The following is a 24,227-nucleotide window of genomic DNA, read 5'->3' on the forward strand; positions in this document are numbered from 1 at the left end:
AACCACAAGGGTCCTAAGTCCTTCAAACTCAACTTGCTCCTCTGCTCCCCCTCCTGCCCCGGCTTTAAGATTTATTTAGCCACAACACGGCCCCCCTGGGATGGCTCCTGACACCACGCTCTGCCCTGCTCCCCCCCCCACCCCACAGTCCCTTAGAACGCAGCACCCACTATGACAGACACAATCGCACCTCGAGGCGATCAGTCTTCTGAGGTATCCCCGCTCTTCCCCATCTGATTCACTGACATCTACTCAGGTGCCGAGCCCCAAAGCTGTCATGCCGGCCCTGACCTGTCCTTTCCCTTACCACCTCTCCCTGGGAGGGGACCCACCAGCAAGGCTGAGTCTATCCCTAAGATGCTTCCCTACTCCCCGAGTTTCTGTCCCTCCTCAGACCAGGCCACCGTCTCACCTTCTTACCACCATGCCTACTGTGTTTGCCATCTTGCCTCCTACAAGCTCCACAGAGCAGGTGGAGGCTCTTGGACCACCCTCCACTAGCCATCCAGACCTTGGCCCCAGCAGCCTCCTCGGTGTGGCCTTCCCTGGCGGGCCACTGTGTGCCATGCCCCAGACACTGCCCAGGACTTGGCCTCCCGCTTTTCTTTATGTCACCCTGTGGTGGACACACCATCTCCCTGCCCGGTAGCCCTCTCCGCGTCCTCTTCTTTTCCTGGCAAACAGAATTCCAGTTTTGAGCCAGTGGCAACAAACTTGAGGGATCACACTGGTTTCCCCCGGTTCCTGGCGACACAGCCTGAGTGTCCAGGAAAACCGTGGCCATTTTCCTTCCAGCTGTCGGGGATCAGTGGAGAAAGAGCATGGGTTTTGCCAGTGGGACAGGAGGGGCATCCTGCGAGGGGCTGCTACAAGCTCTCCTCGCTCTTCCAAAGGGACAAGAGGGAGGGACGCTTTCTCTTCCCCACAGCCTCCGAAGGTCTGGGTGTTGGCAGAGGAAGAGGTGATTTTTGCTGCTGCGGCAGCCGACAGGCTGAGGCTGGCCCCTGTGGGCGCGCCTGACCTCACAGCTGAGCCACGGGAGCCACCACGCATCCTGACCCCTGCAGCCTGTGCTGCCTCCCCTGCTCCCGTGGCCGCGAGCATCCCCACGATCAGTATCTCAAATCATCTTTTCACTCATTCATCACCGCGACTCTCTCACTCTGACAATGGAAGCCCCACAAGGAGAGGGGCCTTTTTCCTCCTGCATCACTGTAGCCCCATTGCACAGACTGGGGGCCGTCAGTTGGGCTTATGCTCTAAGGTAGGTGCTTACTAAATGCTGGCTGGGTGAGCGTACGAGGCCCCCGGTTCCTGTCCTCCGGGGCCGGGACTCAGCTTACCCATCTCTGTGGCTCCATCAAGTAGCAGGGGCTCAAAAGCCTTTGTCAGATCAATAGGCCGGGGAAGCCAGAAGACAGCTGCTCAAGAACCCAATTTAATAAGATTTACAAGTCGACACGTACAAAAAAACCTAACAATGTACAAGTCATTGCAAGACTAGGGACTGAATCTGGAATGCAGACAGACTCCCCTGGTGAGGGGGCCCCAACATGTTGGAGATCTGAAGGTATCTTCCCACTGATTCTCTACGTCTTGGCCTTATCTAACAAATGTAACCAAACCCCAAAACTGAGGTGAAGATTTTAGCGCTACCCAGATCTACCTCATCCCCCCCGCCCAAGCCTCCCTGCTCTAGGAGGAGTGGAACTGAAAGAAGGGGAGAGACTTATTAAAACCTAAGGAGACTGGAGCCTCTGGCACCAGCCAACAGTGGTCTGACGACTGGGGGCTCCTCCTGCCTATTTATGGCTGAATGCCCACCATGTTTCCACGCCAGGCTGGCAAGTGAGGGAACGTAAGGGTGGGGAAGAGGCAGAGGGGTACCCCAAACCCACTGGAGAGGCCGAGGGGAAAGGTGACGAGGCTGGAGGCCCCCATCCAGACTGGCTGCCTTGCCCCAGTTCCCCCCACCCCACCCCAATCACCACTGCAGGGGGCCGATGTCAGCCCCTATCTCCTCCTCCTCCTCTTCTTCCTCCTTCAGCTGGAAGGGCTTCACAGGCCACTTCACCCTGACGATGGGCTCCACATGGTCCTGAAGCCGGTGGCGCTTCATGTGGGCATTTCGACTCTTGATTTTGTCGAACACCCTGAGAAGTCACCAAAGGACACAAGTCAGAGCAGGGGGAAGGCGGGTCGCCCAAGGGCCGCCAGGGGGGCCGAGGGGAGGTGGTGTGGGCACATCCAGGGACAGGAATGATACCTCTCACACTCTCTGCAGGGAAAGACACCCTGGCCCTCCACACTCCCCGGTGGCTCAGGGGTCCGCTTGGGGCCGGCATTTGGGCTGGAGTTGAGAATGGACTCCCTCCTGTAACTCTTGGTCTTTATCTTGAACTCAGGAGTGGGACGGTGGCTGGGTCTCTCCCGAGGGCTGCAAATGACCTGCAGAGGGACAGAAATGACGATGGAAGGGTGCCAACCCTCCACCCTTCTCAGGGAGCCTCTAGGCTGGGCAGGGAAGCCCTTCCCCCTTCCCTGACTTGGATGGGCAGTGCCATCCCGATCTGGGCCGAACTCCAGCTCCACCTTCCCCCGGACCTTCTACCTTTGCTTCTGTCCTGTCTGCCTCATCTGGCTCTCTCTTGACCCTCTTTTCCAGTCCTGGGGCTCGGCCACAGTCAAACTTGATCATTTTTTTCCAGATGTAATAATACTCAACACACTGGGCTACAGTCTTTGTCTGAATCTAGTGAAGGAAAACAGAAGGCGGCTATGGGCACCACCTCATGAGCAGCCTCAAGTGTCGCCATGACACCCTAAAATCCCCTCCCCATGGGGCCACTTTTTGAAAGCCTTCCTGAAATGTCTCTCTGCGTCGGCCTGGCGTGCCCCTTCACTGCAAGGGGCAGAGAATCGCAAAGTCCTCACAGGTGACGAGGGGTTCAGGGTGAAGCCCCCACAGCCGACACTGGCTAAGCCCTGCACACCCCAGGGGGCAGGTCCATCCCAGAGATCCTGCCCTATGGGAAGGTGCACTGGGAGGCATGTTACAAGGATGCTCACGGCGCCATCATGCCTAGGAGCCACGTGTCTGCCAACTGGGACTCATGAAAGCAGAATGCCCTGAGGCAGTGGGGGCCACACAGCCTTTGCGACAGGGAGGCAGGGCTGTGAAGTCCAGAGGGAAGTGGCCCATGAGAGGAAGAAGAGGTTCTGAGGGCACAATTTGATCCCGGCCATTTAGACCCCACTGTTTGCTCCTCCCTCCACTAAGAAGTGATTCCGTTAACAATAAAATCTGTAAAAACAAAACAGGATGGAAAAGTTTATTAATTGCTCCAGAAGGAACATTTCTCAGGTAAATTCAATTGGCCATTTAGTATCTGGAGCTCACTTCAGAAAATACCTTCTCTGTGTGAATTTTTTCAGCTTTGTGTGTTGTCACAAACTAAGAGTCAAAATAGTACATCCCCTGCCCATCTAGGAAATAGCACTAAGTTAAAAAAAAAAAAAAAAGCCAAAAAGTTGAACTTCTGCTTCCAAACAAGACGGAGCAATAGCAGGAGCTAGATCTCCCTCCCATCCCAAACAATGAAAAGACACAGGCAAAATATAGGAAACAGTGGTTGGTAAAACCCTAGGCATCAGTCAAAAAACATCTTTCTGAGAGGTAGAAAATACACTACCACCTTGGGAGAGTTTCCAGACCACGGCGCAGGGGTAGGGACCAGCAGACTCCTTAGCTGAGAGGAGCCTAGTGCCTGGGGAGACCAAGGTGGCAAGAGTCCACAGGACAGAGGACAGCAGAGCAGACAGCAGCACGGAGAAAAATGCCAGAGATCTGGACAGAGTTCCCCTCAAGGATTCAGTGAAGTGGGTGTGAAGAGACAAGCCAATGCTAAGTAAAGATCCATCTGAAAGGATCAGAGGGAAAGGCGCCTGTGGCTCTCAGGGGCCAGGAACGGTGCCTGTCCCCACCAGCTGGGGGTGGAAAACCTAATTCACGGGACACTGGTAGAGTAATGAGAAGGGTTTCACCTCAGAAATGAGAAATAATTAACCCTAGACAAAAAGCTGTTCTGGTACTGCCTTAAGAAACCCAAAGCAATACCCAAAAGGAACAAGTTGTTTTCAAGTAACTGTACCAGAACAAAGGTCAAGAATATTTATAAGATGCAAAAATATCCAGCACCCAACAAGCTAAAATTCACAATGCCTGGAATCCAGTGAAAAATCACCAGGCATACAAAGAAGCAGGAAAATATGACATATAATGAGAAAAATCAACCTGTCAAAATCAAGTCAGAATACTTGCAGATGTTTGAATTAGCAGGGAAGGACATTAAATTTATTATATCTGCATAATATTTGATCAAAAATTTAAGTAACGACATGGAAGATATGAAAGAGACCCAAAGAAAACTTTTAGGGACAAAAACCATAATGTCTGAGAGGAAAACTGCACGGCATGGGATTAATGGCAGACTTGGCACTGCAGGAAGAAAGATGACTGAACTTGAAGATACAGCAATAGAAACCATCCGAAATGAAACACACAGAGGAAAACAGATGGGAAAAATGAAAAAGAGCATGAGTGAGCCATGGGGCAAGTGCAGGAAGCCACACACACACACACACACACACACACACACACACACACACACGTCGGTGGAGTCCTTGAAGGAAAAGGGAGGGACACAAATATCTGAAGAAAGAAGGCCAAATTTCCCCAAATTTAATGAAAACTACAAACCCACAGGTCTAAGAAGCTCAACCAACCCCAACCACAAGAAAAAAAATGAAGAAAACCATACTGAAGCACATCATAATAAAACTGCTCAAAACCAGGGATGAAGAGAAATTCATATAAACAGCCACCACACAAACAAACAAACAAACAAAATACATGTTTTATAAAGAGGAACAGAGACAAGGAAATCTGTAGATTTCTTGGTGGAAACAACAAAATCAAGAAGAAAATAGAGCAACATCTTTAAATGACTTCAAGAATTAAAAAAAAAAAAACCTGTCAAACTAGAATTCCATACCTAGCAAAGATAGCTTTCAAAAATGGAGGCAAAAGAAAGACTTTTTTCAATACACAGAAGCTGGAAAAAATCCATGACTAGCAAACCTGAACCACAAGAAGTGGTAAAGGATTCGCATCTATTTCCTTCTGGAAAATGATGCCAGATGAAAACACGGATGTGTACAAAGGGATGCAAGCGCAGTAAAAATGCTAACTATGTGGGTAAAAATATAAGACTTTGTATTTTACTTTATTTATTTATTTATTTATTTTTATTTTAAAAGGTTTTATTTATTTGACAGAAAGACAGCCAGAGAGGGAACACAAGCAGGGGGGGTGGGAGAGGGAGAAGCAGGCTTGCCGCGGAGCAGAAAGCCCGATGCGGGGCTCGATCCCAGGACCCTGGGATCATGACCTGAGCCGAAGGCAGTCGCTTAACCAACTGAGCCACCCAGGCGCCCTGGATATTTTTTTAAAAAGCATATAACAGAATATTACTCAACTATAAAAAGGAATGAAATCTTGCCATTTGTGACAACATGGTTGGATCTGGAGAGTATAACGCCAAGTGAAATAAGTCAGAGAAAGACAAATACCATATGATCTCACTCATGTGTGGAATTTAAGAAACAAAAAAAGAAAAAAGACAGTTAAGACAGATTCTTAAACACAGAGAACAAGCTGGTGGTTCTCAGATGGGAGGTGGGTGGGGGGAGGGGGAAATAGGTGATGGGGATCAATAGCACACTTATTTTGATGAGCTCAGAAGTGCTGAATTATTATATTGTGCACCTGAAACTAATATAACACTCTATGTTAATTATAGTTCGATTACAACAAATAAAAAAGCACCATCTAATACATGCTACTTATAAAAATACACTTTAAATATAAAAACACAAATAGGTTAAAAGTAAGAGATTATACCATACAAACACCCATTATAAGAAAGTTGGAGGGGCGCCTGGGTGGCTCAGTTGGTTAAGCGACTGCCTTCGGCTCAGGTCATGATCCTGGAGTCTCAGGATCGAGTCCCGCATCGGGCTCCCTGCTCGGCGGGGAGTCTGCTTCTCCCTCTGACCCTCCCCCCTCTCATGTGCTTTCTCTCTCTCATTCTCTCTCTCTCAAAATAAATTAAAAAAAAAAAAGAAAGTTGGAGTAGTTGGCTATATAATAGCAGAAAAATAGATTTCAGAGGAAAGAATAATACCAGGCATAAAGGAAATCATTTCATTATGATAAAAAGGTCAATTAATCAAGAAGACATAAGAATCCTAAATGTTCATGCATCTAAGTCAGAGCTTCAAAATACACGAAGCAAAACCTGATAGAACTACAAGGAAGGGGCGCCTGGGTGGCTCAGGTGGTTAAGCGACTGCCTTCGGCTCAGGTCATGATCCTGGAGTCCCTGGATCGAGTCCCGCATCGGGCTCCCTGCTCGGCAGGGAGTCTGCTTCTCCCTCTGACCCTCCCTCCTCTCATGTGCTCTCTCTCTCTCAAATAAATAAATAAAATATTTAAAAAAAAAAAGAACTACAGGGAAAAAAGATCCATAGTTACAGCCAAATATTTTAATAACCCATTCCCAATAATTGCTAGGACAAGGAAACGGTAAAGGGATGGAAGATCCAAACCACATTATCAACCATCTTGAACTGATATTTCTAGAGCTCCAGTCAACAGCAGCAGAATACAGCTTCTTCAAGTGTGCTCAGGACATCTACTAAGATGTAGACCATATTCTGGGCCATAATCAATGATCAAAAAATTTAAAAGGATTTGAGTCATATGAAGTATTTCTCTGACCACAGTGACATTAAATTAAAAGTCAGTAACAGAAGAACTCTGGAAAATCCTAAAATATCTAGAGACTAAATAACACATTTCTAAACAACTCATAGGTCAAAAAAGAAATCAAAAGGGAAGTGAAAATGTATTTTGAACTCAATAAAAATGAAAACCCAACATATGTATCAAAGCAGTACTTTGAGGAAAATTTGTAGCACTAAATACCTATATTGGGGAAGAAGAAAGGTTTCATATCAATGATCTCAGTCTCTACCTTCAGAAGCTAGAAAAAGAAGAACAAATTAAACTCAAAGCAAGCAGAAGAAATGAAATAATAAACAGCAGGGGCGCCTGGGTGGCTCAGTCGTTAAGTGTCTGCCTTCAGCTCAGGTCATTATCCCAAGGTCCTGGGATCGAGCCCCACATCAGGCTCCCTGCTCCGTGGGAAGCCTGCTTCTCCCTCTCCCACTCCCCCTGCTTGTGTTCCTGCTCTCCATCTCTCTATCAAATAAATAAAATAAAATCTTAAAAAAAAAAGAAATAATAAACAGCAGAGCAGAAATCAATTAAATAGAAAAAAAAATCAACAAGCCAAAGCTGTTTTTTTTGAGAAAATCAGTAAAATCGATAAATCTCTAGCCAGACTGGTCAGGAAAAAAAAGACCAGTTACTGATATCAAGAATGAGAGAGGTGACATCCCTATAGTCAATGAATATAAAAAGCACAATATGAGACTATTATGAACAATTTTAGCTAATACATCAGACAACTTAGAAAAAATGAACAAATTTCTCGAAAGAAAAACCACCAAGAAGACATGATAATGTGAATCACCCTACATCTATGAAATAACCCGAATCTGCACTTCAAAACCTTCCCACAAAGAAAACTCCAGGCTGAGGTGGCTTCACCACCAAATATTTAAGTAATAAATAAAGCTGATTCTAAACAAATTCTTCCAAAAAATTGAAGAGGAGGGAATACTTCCCAGCTCATTCAATAAGGTCAGCATTACCCTGATATGAAAGACAGACAAAGATATTACAAGGAAAGAAAGCTACAGACTAATATCCCTCACAAACACAGATGAAAACTTCTAAACCAAGTGTTAATAAATAGAATCCAGCAATATATATACAAAGGACAAGACTTCAGGACCAAGTGGAGCTCATCCCAGAAATGTGAGGTTGATTTAACAATGAAAAATCAATATAATTGGCCATACTAAAATAAAAAAGAATAACCATATGAGCATCTCAACAGATGCAGAAAAAGCACTATCAATACAACCCCATATCCTTTACTGAACAAACTCTCAGCAAACTGGGAATAAGAGGAATTTCTTCAACCTGATCAGCAACATCTACAAAGACCCCACAGCTAATGTCATACTTAAGAGGGAAAATAGGGGCTGGTTTCCCTCTAAGATCATGAACAAGTCCAGAAGGTCCACTCTCACCATTTCTACTAACAAGGTACTGGACGTTCTACAGTGCAGTGAGGCAAGAAAAAATCAAAGGCATCCAGACTGGAAAGGAAGAAATGAAACTGTCTTTATCTGCAGATAATATGATGGCCTATGTAGAGAACCCAACAGAATCTGCAAAAAAGCTATAAAAACTAATAAATGAGCTTAGCAAGACTGTAGAACACAAGATCAATATTATTTCAATTTTATTTCTATGTATTTAACAAGAAGCCACTGAAATCAAAATTAAAAAGAACCTTCCATAACAGCAGAAAAAGTACAACTACTTAGGAATAAGCTGGAGGTCAGATGTGCAACATCTACACAGTAAAACTTTCCTCAAAATACCATGGACAGAAATTAAAGACTTAAGTAAATAAATATACTTCGTTCACTGGTCAGAAGATCAGATACTATTAAGGTATCGATTCTCTGCAATTGACCTAGAGAGTCAATGTACCAAACAAGATCCTGTCAGTTTTTTTAAAGAAATTGACAAGCTAATTCTATAATTCACATGGAAATGCAAAGGACCTAAGATAGAAAACACTTTGAAAAAGAGTAACAGAGTTGAAGAACTAACGTTTTCTGATTTCATGACTTATTATATAAATCAACAGTAATAAAGAGCATGCCAACAGCTTAATAGCAGGCCAACAGGGGGCGCTTGGGTGGCTCAGTCGTTAAGCATCTGCCTTCGGCTCAGGTCATGATCCCGGGGTCCTGGGATCGAGCCCCACATCCGGCTCCCAGCTCATCGGGGAGCCTGCTTATCCCTCTCCCACTCCCCCTGCTTGTGTTCCCTCTCTCACTGTGTCTCTCTGTCAAATAAATAAATAAAATCTTAAAAAAAAAAAAGTAGACCTATAAATAGATCAAGTGAACAAAATGGATAGCCCAGAAATAAACACATACGTATATGGCCAACTGATATTTGGCTGAGGCACAAAGACCGTTGAGTGGAGAAAACGTAGTTTCTTCAACAAAAGGTATTGGAACAATTAAATATTCATATGCAAAAAATGAACTCCAATCCATACCTTGCATATCAATCCAGAACAGGTCATAAATCTAAACCTAAAACTGAAAACCATAACACTTCTAGAAGAAAACATAGGGGAAAATCTTGATGACTTTGGGTAGGCAAAGGTTTCTTAGAGACGCCACCAGAAGCATGATCTATAAGAGAAAAATTAATAAATTGAGCTTACTCAAAGTCTAAAATTTTTCCTCAAAAGACACTGTTGAACTGAAACTGTGAAGTCAGAGACCGGGAACAAACATCTGCAAAGCAGGTATCTGGATGAAGAGTTTGTGTTCGGAACGAATAAAGAACCCCCACAGTTTAATAAAAACACAAACACCCCCAAAAAAACATAGGCAAAGGATTGGGAGCAGACACCTTACCACGAGGCACAGCAAAAGCGAACAAGCAGGTGGAAAGATGCTCAGCATCGTTTGTCTTTCGGGAAGCGCAGCGAGAGAACGCCGTGTGCTCATCAGAATGGCAAAAAGAAGCCTGACCGCAGGGCGTGCTGGGGAGGGCATGCAGCACTGGGAACTCTTGTGAGCGCTGCCCGTGGGCACGTGAAGTGCTGCGACCGCCTTGGATAACCATTTGGCGGTTTCTTCAAAGTGAAACATGACACTCACCATATGATGTACTCATTCCCCCGGCTAGGTATTTACCCCGAAGAAAAACAGTGCTGGTCCTTGAGAACCCTGTACGTGAATGAGTGTTCACGGCAGCTGTATCTATAATTGCTGATATCTGGAAACCACCCAGATGGCAACAGGTGAAAGATTAAATAGATGGTGGTACACCCACACAATGAAACATTCCCCGGCAATGAAAAGGGGTGAACGACTGGTACTCAACAACACGGATGGATCTCACTGATGCTAGGTGTAAGCAGAGCACATGTCATATGACGATTCCATTCATAGAAAACTCTGGAAAACGCAAACTAATTTACAGTGACAGAAAGGAGACAAGGAGTGGACTAGGGACAGAGGTGGCAGGAAAGAGGACCGAGGGGCAGGGGGAAACGTGTGGGGGTGACGGATGTATTTGTGATCTTGACCGTGTAAATGGCCTTGTAGGTGTGTAAATACACAAAAACATCAAATGTTACACTTTGATTACGTGCGGTTTTGTGTACATCAGATTAACAAATGAACAAAAAACCCAGCGGGATATCCAGTGTGGTAGGATCTCAGCCTTTCATAAGCACGCGCACGTATGCGTGTGAGACGTGCACGGGGAGCGCAAAGCTGAGGCGCACGAGCAAACAGGCCTACGTTAGCCACCAGAAGGAGGCCTTTACCGGAGCACTTCTCAAGTTGAGGATGGGAGCATTCATTTATTTGAGCACTGAGCCTTGATGCATTTCTGGGCTGTTTGGAGGTGTTCACAACAATGGCGTTTTGAAATTATGAACCGTTTCTGAGACAAGCAGAGCGTCACCCCCGACAGGCCCTTCTGCTCTAGTTCGGCTCAGCTGTGTGAGGCGAGGCCCTGTCTACACCAGCGCACCCACATTCACCTTACCGTCTTGTGTATCAAGTAGAAGTCCTTCTTGTGGGCACAGAATGCCTTCTTAAAAAGCCTCTTCTCCATGGGGGTCCAGATGTCTGAACCTATTAGAGAAAGCCAAGCACGGGGGGCGGGGAGGGGAGGACAGGGCTGACATGCAGACCACCCTCCTTTTAAAGCTGCCATCACTAAGCACAGTTATGTGTCAAACATTCTGCTAAGCCCCTTACTTCCTTTATCTCCTACAATCCTGACAAAAACTTTAGCAGGTAAGGCCCATTAGGATCTGCACTTTACGGAGGCAGCCACGGCTTGCACTGGTTGAGAGACTTGCTGAGGCTGGGGGAGGGCCCCAGACTGCCTGACTCCAGGGCTGGCACGCCCCACTGCTGAAGCTCAGCCTGCCTACGCCTCTCCCTGGCCAGGGGCATCCCCTTCCAGGTTGGGCACAGCCCACGAGGGAACCACCGGAAAGGGGATGGTAGGACGCAACTAGAAGAAAACATGCCAGAGTCCCCCACCCCACCCCCACCCCCCTGGGAGAGGAGAGGCCTTTCTGGAAAGACAGATGAAGACCCCAAGAGAACTCCCAAAAGGCACAGGCAAAGCTTGCTGTTGGGACTGACTGTTCACAGGTCTTGCCTGGCAAAAACCACACCCACAGCCTCGCCCAGTCACCTGTGTAGCGGTAGTCGGCCAGCGGGTGAGTCTGCGGCTTCTGGGGTCCTCGGAGTAAGAGGGTCTCCAGGGCAATCTGGAACAAGAGGAGTTGTGGGCTACTTTACACAGGGAGGGAATGAAGAGTCTCCCTCCATTCCTTCCTTCCAAAGACACTTCTAGGTCTCCCTAAGGCCTTCCCTAGCCCTACTACCCGGTGTGTGGTTGGTCCACGGACCAGCCACCACCTGTAAACCACCTGTGGCCCCGCGGACCACACCACTAAGCAGACTGCTGAGTGCAGCTGACGTAGGTTTCTCACGGCAAGGTGCTCCTGATGCAGGAGACAGTGTATGGATTTATTCTGGTGCACACTCCTTACCATCAAGGACCAGCATTTGGAATAGCACTGCCCTTGCCCACTGCCCTCCTTTATTTCCTTCATAGCACTAACCACTATCCAGCAATCTTCTAAAACGTACTTCCTGTTTTGACTCTTCTAAAATGTAAGCCCACAAAGAGAGGGATTTTGTCCTGCTCCCCTGAGGAACCACAGTCAGGTCCTGCCAGGGGATCTGTGGGACCCAGCACAAGATGAAAACGTGGGCCCTTGTTCAAAACTTACTAAGAATTTCAAGATGGCAGCAGCAGAGCACGAAACCAAGGCTGGGGCCCCCAAGCCGGCCCTGGCCCCAGCGCCACCACATTACCAAGCACTCAGTTGAACCCCATAAAGATGTGTTGATCACTCTGCTGAGCACCTACTACGTGCCGGCCGCTGCCTCTCGGCTCAAGAAAAAGCATGACCGTGGCACTGATTCTTGGGGACCGACCTCAGGTGATGGGACTTTTCCTCTCCCACTACTCAAGACTGTGAAGAGGGTCCTTGGAGGAGGCAGAGGCCATTCTACTGCATCAGAGGTTTTCATACACGGGTTTTTATTTTTTTTTTTTTAAGATTTTATTTATTTATTTGAGAGAGAGAGAATGAGAGACAGAGAGCATGAGAGGGAGGAAGGCCAGAGGGAGAAGCAGACTCCCCGCTGAGCAGGGAGCCCGATGCGGGACTCGATCCCGAGACTCCAGGATCATGACCTGAGCCGAAGGCAGTCGCTTAACCAACTGAGCCACCCAGGTGCCCCATACACGGGTTTTTAATCGAAGAGAGAAAGCTCAATAAGTAAACCCAATTAGCACAGGACCCAAGATGATGGGTCTCCGGGGCGCTGACTGCCCAGTGCCCCCGAGATGTCTCCGAGGACCCCGGGGTAGTGTTGTTGCACCACCCAGACAGCTGCCTCACTGAGCCCACAGCTGCGGCTCACAAGGACCACACCAATCCCAAAGCCACTGGGTCGAAGGACAGTGGCCCGCCTTCACTTTTCGTGAGCCGCAAACCCCCAAGCAGACCGCACACGGCATGTACCTGCCGGTCCCGGCCCCAGGAGGGGAGGGGGCTTCCGCAGATGCCCCCTTGCCCTAACCCTGCCTCCATTTCACCTGAACGTTGCCCTGGGCTTCGTGCAGGCAGTGCAGCGCGAGCTCCAGGTTGGTGCCCCCTCCCGGCATCACGCTGGAGCAGGCCACGTTGCAGAGCTCAGTCACTGTTTCCGGCAGCAAGCCGTCCCAGCACAGGGGGAGAGAGGAGACACAAGGAGTCAGCGAGCTCCAGGGAGGAGACTTCCCTGACAGCACTGAGAGGGGGCTCCTTGTCACCGGCCTCCTCACGTCTCAGCTGAAAGCGGGATGAGAGAAGGGAGAGACAAGGAGGAAGGGCGCAAACCCTGCTCCTGGCACTTGCTCTGAGCAGCCTGGCCGGGCTTGCGTGAGAAGGCAGCTGGGGGCAGGGGAGTGCAGCTCAAGAGAAGCCACACAGCACCAAGGGCGAGCCTTCCCCACCCCCTCACCCCAGGGTACTGCTTCTCAGCCGAGGGGAGTGCGGTGGGGGGGGGGGGTGGCGGCAGGGCCCTCGGGAATTTGGCCCCAAAGTCTCAGCCACCTCTGTCCTGCGTTTCTTGGTTGGTCATCACATCTCCCCATGGCTTCCAGACCAGAGAAGCGATGTGCTCATCAACTCCAGCCAGCGATCTCTCCTGGAGCTCTGGGATCTCAGCCTGGAACCGGCTTCCTATGTTGATGTGTCTGAAACGAGGCCACACACACAGACGCGTGAGACATACACATGTGACCAAGATGGGAAATGGAACAGAGACGGGCGGTGTGCCCTGCTCTCCGGCTGCAGCCCTGCCCAGTGCAAACCCTCTGCCATCTGCCAGACGTGTTCAGCGTCCATCATCCCTGAGAGATATGTGCAGGCATTCCAGAAACCTCTCAAGGGGGGATTTCCTTCCTTCCTCTGATTTTCCTTATTGCCGTACCTCTGGCCTCAGGAGTCGCTTTGGGTCTAGGGCAGGGGAGGTATACGCTTACAGCCGGCATGCTTCTACACCCATGGCCATACCGATCTAGCCACATTCCACGGACACTCAAAAGTCTCACATGGTGGTACCACCACCACTTCTACCTAGGACCCCAGGGTCCTGGGCATTCTGTCCCCCTGGACCCAGCTATGGTATCTCTGGACAGAAAGAATACTGAGGGAGTTTCCCACATACACACGTAGAAGTGCACCACTTCTCTCTTAGGGAGGCTCCGTAGCTAGACCAGATCCCCTATGATGAAGGAGCCCCCGGGAAAAACGGACACTGGCCCGCAGGGAGGGTAAAAGCACCCCCACTTTGGAAGGACCCACCCTCAGGTGCTAAATCTGTTCCAACTTACGGTTCAATGCTGATCTTGGTGTCATCCTTTACCATGCAAATGCCGAAAGAGCCATCCACTTGATCTAAAAAACATACAACAACAAAAAGTCTCAAGAAGACTGACCGTAAGTGATCCGGGGGGCCCCTTCTGCCTGCCTTTGCAGAGCAGCTAAAAGCAGGCTCTTTAAAACCGCATGGTAGGGAGATTACTCAAAAAATTAGAAGTAGAACTACCATAAGATCCAGCAATCCCACTTCTGGGTATTTTTTTTTTTAAGATTTTATTTTTTTTTTGACAGAGAGATAGAGCCAGATAGCAAAAGCAGGGGGAATAGCAGAGGGAGAGGGAGAAGCAGGTTCCCCACTGAGCAGGGAGCCCCAAGTGGGGCTCGATCCCAGGACCCTGGGGTCATGACCTGAGTCAAAGGCAGACGCTTAACCAACTGAGCCACCCAGGTGCCCCCCCACTTCTGGGTATTTATACAAAAGAACTGAAATCAATCTCTCAGGGATATCTACACTTCCATATTTACTCAGCATTATTCACAACAGCCAAGTGGAAACAACCTAATGTCCATCAGCAGAGTAGTGGGTAAGGAAAATGTGGTATTTACATACAATGGAATACTAGCTAACCTTTTTTTTTTTTTAAAGGAACCTTCAATATGCAACAACATGAATAAACCTTGAGAACATCATGCCAAGTGGAACAAGCCAGTCACAGAGAAGGAAATACTACGTGACTCCGCTTATGTAAGTATCTAGAATAGTCCACTCCAGGGGCGCGTGTGTGGCTCAGTTGTTTGTGTCCGACTCTTGGTTTCGGCTTGGGTCATGATCTTGGGGTCCTGGGATCAAGCCCCACATCAGGTTCTGCACTCGGCACGGGGCCTGCTGGAGATTCTCTCCCTCTCCTTCTCTCTCTGCCCCTTCCCCCCACCTGCATGCATGCTCACTCTCTCGCTCTCAAAATAAATAAAAATCTTAAGAAAATAGTCCAATTCACATAATCAAAAGTGGAATGGTGGTTGCCAAGGGCTGGGGTAGTGGGACGTGCGTATTTACTAATTTTTTTTCTTTTTTTTTTAAAGATTTTATTTATTCATTTGAGACACAGAGAGAGAGAGCATGAGCAGGGGGGGAGACAGAGGGAGAGGGAGAAGCAGGCTCCCTGCTGAGCCAGGAGCCCGACGTGGGGCTCGATCCCAGGACCCTGGGATCATGACCTGAGCCGAAGGCAGACGCTTAACCATCTGAGCCACCCAGGCGCCCTGTGTATTTACTAATTAATGAGCATAAAGTGTCAGTTAAGCCAGATGAATAAGCTCTAGAGCTCCACTGTACAATGTGGTACCTGTAATCAACAATGATGTACTGCATACTTACTCATTTAAGGGAGACTCATGTTAACTTCTTATCATGATAAAACACAATTTTATTAAAAAAGATTTATTTACTTGAGAGAGAGAGGCAGGGGAGAGGGGCAGAGGGAGATGGAGAGAGAGTAACCTAAGCAGACTTGGTGCTGAGCATGGAGCCTCATGTGGGGCCCGATCTCACAACCCTGAAATCATGACCTGAGCTGAAACCAAGAGGTGGTCACTCAACTGACCGTACCACCCAGGTGCCCTGATAACACACAATTAAAAAAAAAAAAGGATTTCATGGAGGGATTGAACTTCTAAAAAGCAGAATAAGGAACTCAGCAAGACAACAAATTAACTGATAAAAATTATTTTTAAAAACAGTAAGTTAAAGTCTCTGGAAGTTGTCCTAAAGGCATACAGCATTTTAGAAAATACTATTTAAGGGATGCCTGGGTGGCTCAGTTGTTAAGCGTCTGCCTTCGGCTCGGGTCATGATCCCAGGGTCCTGGGATCGAGCCCCGCATCGGGCTCCCTGCTCAGCGGGAAGCCTGCTTCTCCCTCTCCCACTCCTCCGGCTTGTGTTCCCTCTCTTGCTGTATCTCTGTCAAATAAATAAATAAAAAATCTTAAAAAAAAAAGGAAATAATCATTTAAGAAAATGACCAAATATTGGTAAGAACAGTGAGAGTCTGTGGCATCTGTCTGCCACCCAACCCCCAGCTCCATGTAACAGAAGCTCTACCTGGAGTGCCCTACTCTAGGCAGGTGCATCCAAGGAGATGGACCCCCTCTCCCTGCAGTATCCATGCTTAAAGAATTAAAGGGAGGTATGATGATTTCTCATCAAAGACAGAATACCATTAAGAGACAGAAGATTTTTAAAAAGAACCAAATGGAAATTCTGGGGTTAAAAGAAAGTACAATAACCAGGGCACCTGGGTGGCTCAGTCAGTTAAGAGTCCGACTCTTGATTTCAGCTCAGATCATGATCTCAAGGTCATGAGATTGAGCCCTGCATGGGGCTCTGTGCTCCGTGGGGAGTCTGCTTGAGATTGTCTCTCTCCCTCTGACCCTCCCCCCCACAAAAGAAATAAATCTTCAAAAAAATCACAATAGGGGCCCCTGGGTGGCTCAGTCGTTAAGCGTCTGCCTTCGCTCAGGTCATGATCCCAGGGTCCTGGGATCAAGCCCCACATCGGGCTCCCTGCTCAGCGGGAAGCCTGCTTCTCCCTCTCCCACTCCCCCTGCTTGTGTTCCCTCTCTCGCTGTGTCTCCCTCTGTCAAATAAAAAATATATATATCACAATAACCAAGATGAGGCTCAACAGCAGATTTCAGTTGGCAGGAGAAATGATCAGCAAATCTGAAGACAGATCAATGGAGATTATGTAATCTAAAGAAGAGAAAAAAGAACGGAGGAAAATGAAGTGAGCCTCAGAGAAATGCGACACATCATTAAGTGCAGCAAAATATTTGTAATGAGAGTACCAGAAAGAGAGAAGAAAGGGACGAAAAAACATGTAAAGTATCATGGCATTGATACAACAGCTGAAATCCTCCCAAATTTGGTAAAACAAACAAAAAAGATATAATCCAGGAAACTCTATAAACTCCAAATAGAACAAACACGAAGAGCTCTACATCTAGACACATCCATCACAGGCAAAATGTTGAAAGGCAAAGATGAAGATCTTGTAAGTGAAAAGAGAAAAACAACTTGTTTCATGCAAGAGTGCCCCAGTAAGATTAACAGCCGGCTTCTTGTCGGAAACAATGGAGGTCACAAGGCAGAAGGATAACATATTCAAGTTGTTGAAAGTAAAAAACTGTCAACCAGGAATCATATCCAGCAAATTACTTTTCAAAAATAACTGTGAGGGCGCCTGGGTGGCTCAGTTGGTTAAGCGAGTGCCTTCGGCTCAGGTCATGATCCTGGAGTCCCGGGATCGAGTCCCGCATCGGGCTCCCTGCTCAGCAGGGAGTCAGCTTCTCCCTCTGACCCTCCCCCCTCTCATGTGCTCTCTCTCATTCTCTCTCTCTCAAATAAATAAATAAATAAAATCTTAAAAAAAAAAACTGTGAAATAAAGTCATTCTCAGATAAATAAAAATTGAGATTTGTTGCTATTAGATCTGTCTTATAAGAAATAGTAAAGATGGAAGGGCACCCAGGTGGCTCAGTCAGTTGAGTGTCTGATTCTTGGTTTCAGCTCAGGTCATGATCTCAGGGTCGTGGTATCGAGCCCCGCGTCGGGCTCCATATTCAGTGGGGAGTCTGCTTGAGATTCTCTCTCCCTCTCCTTTTGCCCCTCCCTCCCACTCTCTCTCTTTAAAATAAATAAATCTTTAAAAAAAAAGAAAAAGTAAAGGTGGAATATCAGTCAGTCATAAAAAGGAATGGAATATGGACACATCCTGCAACATAGGTGAAACCTAAAAACATCATGCTAGGAGACAGTCACGAAAGACCACATATTGCAGGAATACATGTATATGGAATGTCCAGATTAGCCAAATCTATAGAGACAGAGAGTAAAACTAGAGGTTACCTATGGCTGGGGTTGGGGGACAGGGACAGGAGTGGCTGCGAATGAGGGTGGGGCTTCTTTTGGGGGTGATGACAATGTCTGAAACTTGATGGTAGCAATGGTTGCCCAGTTCTGTGAATGTAATAAAACCCACTGTATTACATGCTTTAAAGGGATAAGTTTTATGTAAATTATATCTCCATACCGGTAACAGACAACTAAGAAAGTTCTTTAGACTGAAAGCAAATGACACGAGATAGTAATGGGAATCAAAACAAAAAAACAAAGGGTGCTGGTAAAGGTAACTATATGGGTAGTTATAAAATTATAATCATATATTTCTTCTCTTATTGACTTAAAAAACAATTGTATAAAACAGTATGTATTGCGGGCCTATAAAATATAGAAATACACTATATGTGGCAACAATAGCACAAAGGGGTTGCATTAGAGTAAAGAAATAATAGCCCAGACAGTAACTTGAATCCACAGGAATAAATGAAGTTATCAGTAATGGTTAATGAGAAGGGTAATACAACAAACTCTATAAATAATGCCTGTTTTCCTTTATTCTCTTTTTTCATATAACATAAAATTATATAAAGTAATAATTATGACAGTGTACTTCTGGGTTTCTATTATCTACATACATATATAACATTGTTATATATACATATGTAACAGTAATAGCAAAAGGATTAGAAGAAACGGAATTAGATAGCAATGTTCCTATATTTTATTAAGTTAATACACAACTGAGTACACTCTGATAAATGAAGATGTATGTTTTAAGTCCTAGAGCAACTCCTAAGAAATGACTAAGAGAAAGTGAAAAATTAAAGGAAGGGATGTGTTGTACAAGAAAATACTCACTTAATACAAAAGAAAGCAGAAAAGGAGGAACAGAAGGAGAAAATGCCATGAGACATATAGAAAATAAAAAGCAAAATGGCAGATACAAATGCAACTGTGTCACTGGAACATTAAAAGAGAATGCTTAAACAAACCAATCAAAAGGCAGTTTGTCAGACTGGATAAAAAAATATGACCCAATTGACGCTGCCTGTAGGAGACCTGCTTTATTTTCAAAGACACAAACAGGGTGAAGGTAAAAGAACAGGAAAAACCATACCAAGCAAACAACAACCATAAAAGACATGAAATAGCTATACTAATGTCAGGCAAATTAGACTATTTTTTTTTAAAGATTTATTTATTCTAGAGAGAGAGAGAGAAAGAGAGTGGGAGGAGGGGGAGAGGGAGAGAGAGAATCTCCAGCAGACATCTGAGTGTGGAGCCCAACGCCGGGAGATCTCATGACCCTGAGATCATGACCTGAGCTGAAATCAAGAGTTGGATGCTTAACTGACTGAGCCACCCAGGTGCCCCTGCAAATTAGGCTTTAAAACAAAAAATATTACTCAAGAAAATGACAAAATTATTGTAATAATGATAAATGATATCATACCATAATGGTAAAAGGTCAAGCCATCAAGAAAATATGGCAATTATATAAACACAATGCACCTAAAACAGAGTCCCTAAATACATAAAGCAACAAATGACAGAAGGATAAAATGAACAATTAAAAAATAATAGTTGGAGGGGCGCTTGGGTGGCACAGTCCGTTGAACGAATGACTCTTGGTTTTGGCTCAGGTGGTGATCTTGGGGCTGTGGGGTCAAGCCCTGAGTTGGCCTCCATGCTCGATGTGGAGTGTGCTTGGGACTCTCTCTCCCTCTCCTTCTGCCCCCTCCATGCATGCATGTGCGCACTCTCTCTCTCAAATAAATACATCTTTAAAAAAAAATACTTGGAAATTTAAATACTTTCAATAATGCATAGGACAACTAGGCAGAAGATCAACAGGAAGTATAATACTTGAACTAACTACACATAGCAGATATCTATAGTATATTCCATCCACCATCAGGAGAATACATTCTTCTCAATTATACATGGAACATTCTCCAGGACAGAACATATTCTAGCCCATAAATATGCTTCAAAAAATGTAAAAGCACGGAACTAATACAAAGTATGTTCTCTGGCTAAAATAGAATTAAATTAAAAATCAATTTAAAAAAGGCAATTTGGAAAATTCACAAATATGTGGAAATTAAACGACACACTCCTTAATAATCACTGTATCAAAAAAGAAATCAGGGGCACCTAGCTGGGTCAGTTGGTTAAGCGTCTGCCTTCGGCTCAGGTCATTATCTCAGTGAGGTGGGATAGAACCCTGAATCGGGCTCCCTGCTCAGCAGTGAGACTGCTTCTCCCTCTCCCTCTGCCCCTCCCCACCCCCACTCGTGCTCGCTCACTCTCTCAAATAAATAAAATCTTTAAAAAAAAGAAAGAACAGGGGCGCCCGGGTGGCTCAGTCGTTAAGCGTCTGCCTTCGGCTCGGGTCATGGTCCCAGGGTCCTGGGATCGAGCCCCGCATCGGGCTCCCTGCTTGGCGGGAGGCCTGCTTCTCCCTCTCCCACTCCCCCTGCTTGTGTTCCCTCTCTCGCTGTGTCTCTCTCTGTCAAATAAATAAATAAAATCTTAAAAAAAAAAAAAAAAAGAACAAAGAAATCAGAACATACTCTGAGATAAATGAAAATAAGAATATAACATATTGAAACTTGTAAAATGCAGCTAAAGGGGTGCCCTGAGAGAAATCTATAGCTGTAAACGTCTGTATTAAAAAAGAAGAAAGGGCGCCTGGGTGGCTCAGTCGTTGAGCGTCTGCCTTCGGCTCAGGTCATGATCCCAGCGTCCTGGGATCGAGTCCCACATCGGGCTCCCTGCTCCGCGGGAAGCCTGCTTCTCCCTCTCCCACTCCCCCTGCTTGTGTTCCCTTTCTTGCTGTGTCTCTGTCAAATAAATAAAATCTTAAAAAAAAAAGGAAGAAAAATCTCAAATCATTTATGGTCAATTGGCTTTCCACAGGGTGCCAGGCCAATTCAAAAGGAAAGGAACAGTATTTTCAATAAATGGTGCGGGAACAGTGGATATCCACATGCAAAAGAATGAATTTAGACTCCCACCCTACACAATATATAAAAGTTAAAATGGATCAGACATGAATTTAAGACTTAAAATGATACAACTCTTACAAGAAAACAAAGACGTACATCTTCATGACTTCCGCTCAGGCAAAACCTTAGATACAACACCGAAAGCACAAGTGACAAAAAATGAATTGGATTTCATCAAAATTAAAAACTTTAGTCCTGCAAACAAGACCACAAATAAAATGAAAAGACCATGCCCAAAACGGGAGAGAATTTGCAAACCGTATATCTGATAAAGGGCTTAATTCCAGAATATGTAAGAAACTTTTACAACTAAAAAAAAAAAAAAAAAAGAAACTTTTACAACTGAGTAATAAAAAGATAACAACTCAATTAAAAAAATGGGAGAAGGATCTGAAAAGATTACAAATGGACAGTAAGTACACAGAATGATGCTCAGTCTCAATAGCCATCAGGGAAATGCAGATTGAAACCACTGTACACATACTAGGATGGTTATGTAAGAAGAAAGATCACAAGTGTTGACAGGGATGTGGAGAAGCTGAAACTTTCATACGACACCGGTGGGAATTTAAAATGGGTCCATCACTTTGGAAATGGTCCGGTAGCTCTTTAAGTGGTTAAACATAGAGCTACCCTATGACCCAGCAATTGCCCTCCCGGGAATATACGCGAGAGAAATGAAAACATATGTCCAACAAAAATCCGTACACGGATGTTCATGAGCAGCATTATTCACAGTAGCCAAAAGACAGAAATGACCCAAATGCTCACCAACTGACGCATGGACAGATAAAATGCGCTATGTCCAGACCATGAGATATTATTGGGCCATAAAGAGGCATGAAGCCGTGATGCCACGTGGTGAACATGGATGCTAAGTGAATAAACTAAACACAAAACGTCACCCACTGTAGGATTCCAATTATACAAAATGACTAGGAACGGGCAGATCCATAGAAAAAGCAGATTAGGGCGCCTGGGTGGCTCAGTTGGTTGAGCGACTGCCTTCGGCTCAGGTCATGATCCTGGAGTCCCGGGATCGAGTCCCGCATCGGGCTCCCTGCTCGGCAGGGGGTCTGCTTCTCCCTCTGCCCTCTTCCCTCTCGTGCTGTCTCTCATTCTCTCTCTCTCAAATAAATAAATAAAATCTTAAAAAAAAAAAAAAAGAAAAAAAAGGAAAAGCAGATTAGTGGTTGCTCAGGGCTGGGGAGATGGGGGCAATGGGGTGTGCGTAACTGCATGGATACGGTGCTTCCTCCGGGGGTGACAAAAATGGCCTAAAATTAGGGGCTCCTGGGTGGCTCAGTCGTTAAGCGTCTGCCTTCGGCTCGGGTCATGATCCCAAGGTCCTGGGATCGAGCCCCGCATCGGGCTCCTTGCTCCGCGGGAAGCCTGCTTCTCCCTCTCCCACTCCCCCCTGCTTGTGTTCCCTCTCTCGCTGTGTCTCTCTCGTCAAATAAATCAATAAAATCTTTAAAAAAAAAAAAAAGGCCTAAAATTAGATGGTGTGATGGGCGCACAACCCTGTGAATATACTAAAGAAATACCGTGTACTTTAAATGGGTGATTCATATGGTTTATGAATTCTATTCCGGCGAAACTGTTAAAAATTACTCAAAAGGCAGGCAGAAGGGTGGGCAGGCTGAACAGTCTCTGCATTTTCTTTCTGGCTGTAAAACTCCAAGCACCTGGAAGGCTGCCGGTCCCAGAGGGTGCTGGGATACCTCCGAACAGCAGCAGGACTCACACACCAGGCACAGCCACGGGCCGGAGAGAATGTCTGGCCCCCGTGCAGCAGGAGAGAGTGGATCTGGCCCCCAGCAGGCCTGCCACACGCGGAGCAGAGACCATAATGATGCCCAGCGTCACTCACCGAGCATGTTGCTGATGAGTCTGTCGGGACCGGCATGAGCAGAGGTGGAACAGAGCGTGTTGAAGTACAGTCCCGAGCCCTCCCGGATGGGGCTGAGCATCGGGGGCGGCGTATAAGGAGAGCATTGGAACAATCCCTTGAGGAGGCGGTCCACGAGGAACACTGGAGACCGCAGACAGCTCTGGTGGCATCCTCCCAGGCCCGGCTCCCCAGATGAAGAGGGTGGAGGAGGGGCGAGCAATGCCTTGGGCTGGGGGCGCTTCTTCCGCTTCCTATGCTGGCTGCTCTCCTTGCTATCTCTCTCTTCCCCGTCTTTCTCTTGTCCCTGGGAAAGAAAAGAGTTCAGGACTCAGGGGATCACCTGAGGCCACCCACCACACAGCTCAGTCTTCAGGATAGCAGGAGAGTGGGAAAAGAGGACGGACTCCAGAGACAGAGGGACACACGACTGCAACCCGGCACATCCATGCCTGGGGCCCTCAGAAGAGGGAGCCGAGCAGGGCCCCCGTGCCCGAGCTGGACCCCAGATCCTAAGTAAGCCACTGGAGCCCTCCCATGCACCCGTGCCCTCAAGGAGAGGCCTTGACTCAGGGAAAGGTGGGAACAGGTGAGGCCAGTTTCAGCTGTTAAACTGCCTGGTCCCGAGAGAGTGGGGGCCAGACACCGCCACAGCACGACCAAAGGAGAACCAGCGACAGGTCCTGAGACGAGCGAAGGCATCCATGCACCTCGTCCCCGAGTCCAGCACAGACTTGTCCAGCGAGATCCTCTGGTATGGCCTGAAGGGACTGGTCACTTGAACTTGCAACGCTCTCACCCCCATGCAATCGCCCCTCCTCTCTGCCAGTCTCACTCCTCCTCTCCTCCAGGTCTCAGCTCCCACACCGTCTCCTCCAGGAAGACACCCCTGACCTCTCCAGGCGGAGTCCCTGGTGCCCCTCAGAATGCCCTCAGCTCTCTCTGCTCCCCCTCACAGCCTGGCGCACACTGGGGCACCACTGTCTGGGGACAGGTCTACTGACCACTGGACCGGCAGGCGCGGGGGCGCAGTCACCAGGGTCCGCAGCACCGCCACCACAGACAGGCGCCGAGGACGCTCCGAGCGTGTTAACGACTGAATGAGCGCGCTCCCCAAGACTCAGCTATTTTTCTGACGTTTGGTCTGGGCTCCCCCCGCCCCCCGCAGC

General features: G+C 47.0%; 1 protein-coding gene across 1 annotated transcript in view; it reads right to left on the reverse strand.

The window, feature by feature from the left end:
- Window positions 1–1,417: 1,417 nt before the first annotated feature.
- The window catches only part of ZNF541 (zinc finger protein 541), a 33,182-nt gene continuing 10,372 nt past the window's right edge, over window positions 1,418–24,227 (reverse strand). Inside the window, exons 7-15 of the mRNA XM_081807213.1 lie at window positions 23,041–23,365; window positions 14,267–14,330; window positions 13,485–13,627; window positions 12,986–13,089; window positions 11,507–11,582; window positions 10,844–10,932; window positions 2,612–2,752; window positions 2,267–2,448; window positions 1,418–2,153 (exon numbers count right to left, since the gene is read on the reverse strand). Coding sequence (XP_081663339.1) covers window positions 1,985–2,153; window positions 2,267–2,448; window positions 2,612–2,752; window positions 10,844–10,932; window positions 11,507–11,582; window positions 12,986–13,089; window positions 13,485–13,627; window positions 14,267–14,330; window positions 23,041–23,365 — 1,293 coding nt within the window. The 3' untranslated portion in view covers window positions 1,418–1,984. The remainder of the gene's footprint in view (window positions 2,154–2,266; window positions 2,449–2,611; window positions 2,753–10,843; window positions 10,933–11,506; window positions 11,583–12,985; window positions 13,090–13,484; window positions 13,628–14,266; window positions 14,331–23,040; window positions 23,366–24,227) is intronic.

This window comes from Leptonychotes weddellii, chromosome 16 (assembly GCF_054177405.1).
Source record: "Leptonychotes weddellii isolate Sample4059 chromosome 16, ASM5417740v2, whole genome shotgun sequence".
NCBI classification, from domain to species: Eukaryota; Metazoa; Chordata; class Mammalia; order Carnivora; family Phocidae; genus Leptonychotes; species Leptonychotes weddellii.